Source organism: Castor canadensis, chromosome 13 (genome assembly GCF_047511655.1).
Source record: "Castor canadensis chromosome 13, mCasCan1.hap1v2, whole genome shotgun sequence".
NCBI lineage: Eukaryota > Metazoa > Chordata > Mammalia > Rodentia > Castoridae > Castor > Castor canadensis.
Window position 1 is genome coordinate 50991964 of NC_133398.1, and position 5983 is coordinate 50997946.

Here is a 5983-nt window from a genome sequence, read left to right on the forward strand (position 1 = left end):
ATCTGTTTCATTATGACATTTTTGTATATATATTCAACATACTTCAGTCATATTCAACACCACATGATACTCTTGTCCATATATTGTCTTCCACTGATTTGCTACAGTAGTCCCTCTTTTAAATTCATGTCTGTTTTGTTTGTTTGTTTCTTTTAGGCCTATATTATCCATGTTAGAGAACACTTGTAATAATTCTGAGACATGCATATTTTAGTTAGCATGATGATTACCAGTTCCATCCATTTCTCTGTAAATTTCGTTCTTCCTTGTGGCTGATTGATAATCTAAATTTCCTTATCCATTCACTCATTAATGGGCACATAGGCTGATTCCAAAATTTGTCTGTTGTGGATAGTGCTGCAATAAACATGGGTGTGCAGTGATCTCTATAGTATGCTGACTTTGATTCCTTTGGATATATACATGAATTGTAGAGCAGGATCATATGATAATTCTAATTTTAGTTTTTGAAGAACCTCCATATACTGATATCCATGGTATCTGGACTAATTTACATTCTGCCAACAGTATGGGAGTGTTCCTTTTTACATGCATCCTCATAAGCATTTATCATTGTGGGTTTTCTTGATGATAGCCACTCTGACTGAGATGGAATCTTAATGTAGTTTGGATTTGCATTTCATTTATGGCCAAGGATAGGGAACATTTTTGTGTATTTATTGGTCATTTATACTTCTTTTGTGAGCTATCTGTTCAAATCATTTGTCTACTTATTGGTTCTTTTGAATTTTTAACATCTTTATATATTGTGGTTATTAATCCCTCATCAGAATAATAACTAGAAAAGATTTTCTTCCATTCTAAAGACTGTCTCTTCATTGTGGTAATTGTTTTCCTTGATATACAGAAGCTATTTAATGTGATGCAGTTCCATTTCCCAGTTTTGTACTTTATTCCCTTAGCTATTGGAATATTATGCCAAATTACTTTCTTCAACTAAAATATATCCTTTTTCCTCAACCCCTCTTCTTTAGTTCTATCCTGGCATTACCAAAATTTGGCCCAATTCCTCACAGCAAATCTATATAATCAACCCATCATCCAATTCTACAAAAAAAAAAAAAAGCATCAAGAAGTTGGCAAGGCAGGTGGTCCTGCATCTTTTTTCATCTCACTGTTCCTCTTCTGATGTGCTGAACTCACCTCATGTCTCCAGAACTGATTCCACTTCCACATCTGCTATCCCTTCAGGAGCCCTTCCAGGTGTGAACTCTGAGCCTTAGCTCCCTGGTTTAGTTTTTATTTAGCCCATTCCTCTAGGTTGATCATGACCCTGAGTCTTAAGCCTGTGGAAACAGGAATCTAAAGCCTTATGAATATATGAATAAATGGTTAGAATTATATAAGAATTCAATGAGTTTTATGTGAATATATCACTGAGTTCCACAACACATTATAAAAGCTCACTCAACCTTATGAAAGCACATTCTGAAATACAAAAATGATAATATTCCATGCATATGAAGTGGGGTCAGTTAAGGGGTTATATAATATATGTGATATACATGATGGGGTGCTGAAGAGGAAGATACTGCCATTATTTAGGTAGGGCTCTACTGAAAGCACTAATCAGTGTAGAACCAGCTCTGGTTTTTATGGCCAGAAAAATCCCCAGAGAGCATGCAAGAGTACTTGGAGTGACATTTTCTGGGTGCCAACAATAGCTCTGCAGTTCATTACCAACCTCTCTCTCTCTCTCTCTCTCTCTCTCTCTCTCTCTCTCTCTCTTTCTCTCACTCTCTGTCTATTTCACACATAGACATAATAATAGAATCCCATGCTGTCTGCTTTACACTTGGGTGTTCCCAGTGACTTGGAGCAGGGCACATAGTAGGTGTTTTATACCTATGAATTACAAGTGTGTTCTTTATGGGGTAAAATGAGGATAGATTTTTTTATTGGTAAGAATAGTGCCTTGTTTACAGTCATACTGCTATAAACACACCTGCTCTGGGAAGGTAAGCAAGGATGGAGCTGGTTTATACTTAATGGGAAAACAATGTCTAACTGACACAATTTTATCCTTTCATTCTTTTTATTAGCATTGTCTTTATTACTTAACTATATTAAGTTGGAATAAATGTCCTTAAAATTAGCATTTCCTTTACTTCTTGTCAGACACAGAATTCAGATTTCTGAATTCATTTCCTTGCTAGAGGAGACATTGTTGCAATTAACTCTTGTCCATTATCCAGATAGAATATAGTGTTTTCTAAAATTTGACTTCCTGGAGCCAGGTGAGGTAGCACACACCTGCAATCTCAGCATTAGGATGGCTTGAGGCAGGAGGATCATGAGTACCAGGTCAGATTTAGTTACATAGAGAGGCACATGCACCAGCCTGGACTCCATGAGACCTCATTATACACACACACACACACACACACACACACACACACTGCCTCTCTTTATTATAAACCCTTGTGTGTCTTCCTTGACTGTTGAAGGCTGGATTGAGCAAATCTGGAAACAACCCCAGGTTTCTTTGAGCCCACATCTGTCCATTATTCTTAAACACATCTCTCTGCCATCCTGACTCAGCTCTACCCCGTCCTTTACTTTCCATCTTAGTGGGCTGACTTTAGCTAAATCATGTCTTGTCACTAGTTTTTCTCACTAGGATATTGCTTCCTTTCTTTCATTTTTATCACATTCAGTCATTATTTTGTTTTCTTTGTCCCCAATCATTGAAATGCAAAAAGTGACTTTTCCTTTCTATGAAAGAAAAATTGAGAAAGAAATCTATATGCTACAATGCATGCTATACAGGAAAATTGTATACTTCATTTAGTTTATTATATTTATTTCCAATTATTGACATTAAGACACAAACAGTTTTCTTTCCTTTGGTAATAATTAGCTAGGGTTGGATTCTTTTTGAGAATTTTGTGAATTATAATGCAAAATTTTTCTTTAAAATCAAACTAATGTGTTCTCAATCTTGTATTCTGATTGGGGATGATATAACTCCCAAATGGAAGAAAATTAATTTGGAGACTATGAACAAATCTTAGATATTGCCAAGTTTTATGGGCCTCTAAATCTGAACTCTGAAATCTTTTTCTTTATTGTTTGTTTCCTTTTTCTTGAGTTTCCTTTTATCCCTGGAGAAGCACTGAGATTGAATTCATGGAAGATGCAGAAAAATATATGAAACATCTCTACTACAAACCTATAGACAATAGATGACCGTGACTGATAGGACTGATAGATGAGAGCTTTCTCTTCATTACATGTTTGATCACCGTTCACATAGTATCAGGCTGCCAATGGCTACCTTGTATGTGTTGCTTACCTTTGAACTTCAGTGCATCTGAATGTGCTGTGGTCTATGGGAGTTAAACACCAATTGATTATACTTCATTATTTAGGTCTAGTAAAATTATTCAGCACATTAATAATTATGTCAATTGACTGATATTATTTAGCAGACAGTGAAGTTAAAAAATATTTTCTCTTATAAAACAAAATTAAACATTACTTACACTAAGTATAAAAATTAAGATACTTTATATTTTAAATATGTTTATGAGTTTTGCAAGATCTCTGGATTTCTTAAAATGCATTATATTTCATAAAACTATAAATAAAATATATTATATATTTATATATAAATATAATATAAATATATTATATATTTATATATTAATATAATATATTAATAAATATAATATATTTTATATTATTATATAATAAATATAATATATTTTATATTATTATACAATATATAATATAATATATGTTATATATATTATAATATAAAATATAAATATTTTATAAAAATTTCATGTATAATGTGATTTATTGCAATTTACATAAATGTACCAAATGTTACTAAATTATAAAGAAAATATAATTCATAAAAATCAGAATCAATTCTGCTTAATGCAAAAACATAATAATGAAGTCAAATTAAATATCAATGGCTTTTACTTGTTTTTTGGCTCAACAACACATTTTTCTTCAAAAAAATTTTTTATTGTCATATTACATTGTATTGGAAGTACATTGAGACATTTACAAAACTTCTTACAATATATCATAGTTGAATTCACTCCCTCCATCATTCTCCTCTATACCCCCTCCCTCCACTCCTGGAATAAATTCAGCAGGTCTCAATTTTCTATTTTCATACATGAATATGTAATATTTCCACCATATTCCCCTTCTTATACCCTTTCCTTATATCTTCCCCTCTCCTACTGGTACCATCCACCAGACAGGACCTATTTTACCTTCCTGCTCTCAGTTTTTGAAAAAAAAAGACATTTTTGTTAGATTAAGACAGCTATAGAGGGAGTTTCATTGTGACATTTCCATGTATATATAATGGTTTTAAATTTTAACTTTCAACTTAAGTTTTTTATCATTTAAAAAATTAAAATTTACACTCCCCTTTTTATGTATGAAGCATACGTAGATACATAACCCTATATTTCTGTTCTTCACTTTTAGTCAGGATTTCTATTAGGAAAAAAATCTAAAATCCTCTTGTGGCATGAGAAGGGAGGGCCACAGGATGAAAATGAATGATGAAAACCAAATTGTTAGAAATGCCACTCTAAACCCAAGTAAGGAAAGCACAAACGAAAGCAAAAAGAGAAGTAGAAAGTAAGGGGAGGGCATTCAGAAAATGGAACCTCAAGTGTTCTCTACTTAAGTCAAATGAGCATGTGAAGATCTTCAGAGAACCTAGAGGCAAAGGTCCAGGACCACCCACCTCAGCTAGGCCAGCAGCATCTGCAACATCCCTAATGGCCTTGTCCTTTGCTTTACTGGTGGCCCTGCTGGTGCTCAGCTGCAGGTCAACCTTCTCTGTGGGCTGTAACCTGTCTCAGACTCATAGCCTGGGTAGCAGGAGGTCCTTGATACTCCTGGGACAAATGAGGAGAATCTCTCCTTTCTCCTGCATGAAGGACAGAAATGACTTTGGATTCCCCCAGGAGGACTTTGATGGCCACCAGGTCCAGAAGGCTCAAGCCATCTCAGTCCTTCATGAGATGACACAGCAGATCTACAATCTCTTCAGCACAAAGGACTCCTCTGCTGCTTGGGAGAAGACCCTTCTGCACAAATTCTGCTCTGGCCTCTCTCAGCAGCTGAAAAATATGGAAGCCTGTCTGACACAGGAGGTGGAGGAAAAAGAGTCTCCCCTGATGCATGAGGACTCCACACTGACTGTGAGGAACTACTTCCACAGGATCACTCTCTACCTGCAAGAGAAAAAATACAGCCCTTGTGCCTGGGAGGTTGTCAGAGCAGAAATCATGAGATCCTTCTCTTCATCAGCTAACTTGTATGAAAGATTACAAAGTGAAGAATGAGACCTGCCCCATCATGGAAATTACTGTCAGTGACTAAAACACTGTATTTCATGTTTATCAATTTTGCCATTGGAAAGAGTCATTTCTTCTACATTTGTGACATGACTTACATCCATTTGACAGATGTTTCAGGAGTATTAACAACATTGTGTTCAACTCTGGGAACACTTTTCTCTTTCATCCATGCAGATTTATCTATTTATTAGTTTAAAAGTTTATTTATTTAACTATTTATAAGATTTCAATTATTTTTGATGGTATATTATTTACATTTTTACATTGTGGTTAATATAGCAAAATGTGTGCTTTTCAAGTCATCCTTTTCTTATTTTGCTTTGTTCATTAAAGTGTTACTTTACAAAACTTCTTGTATGTGTTTATTCTTTAAAAAGAAACTCCACAACTTATTACATAACCTTAGAAGGAAGCAGAAGATGGAATCATTTATCCATAAATAATATATTCAAATTATAAATAATAACTGAATTTTTCACCTGTTGGGAAAGTAGCTCAGTAGACAAGTGCTAACTTAATGATATTGAAGCTCTTGGTTGAATACCCATGTTGCAAAAAAAAAAATGACTTTCTCTTAACCATATTGAAAGTTGACCTCAGGCTATACTGGTGAACCTAACAAA

General features: G+C 34.3%; 1 protein-coding gene across 1 annotated transcript; it reads left to right on the forward strand.

Moving 5' to 3' along the window:
* Positions 1-4775: 4775 nt before the first annotated feature.
* On the forward strand, positions 4776-5345 carry LOC109702568 (interferon alpha-2-like). Its single transcript, XM_020187870.1, has one exon. The coding sequence runs from the start codon at positions 4776-4778 to the stop codon at positions 5343-5345; it is 570 nt and encodes a 189-aa protein (XP_020043459.1).
* Positions 5346-5983: the final 638 nt, after the last annotated feature.

Coding starts and splice junctions, on each gene's coding strand:
- LOC109702568 (XM_020187870.1), top strand. CDS start 4,776: ATGGCCTTGTCCTTTGCTTTACTGGTGGCCCTGCTGGTGCTCAGCTGC.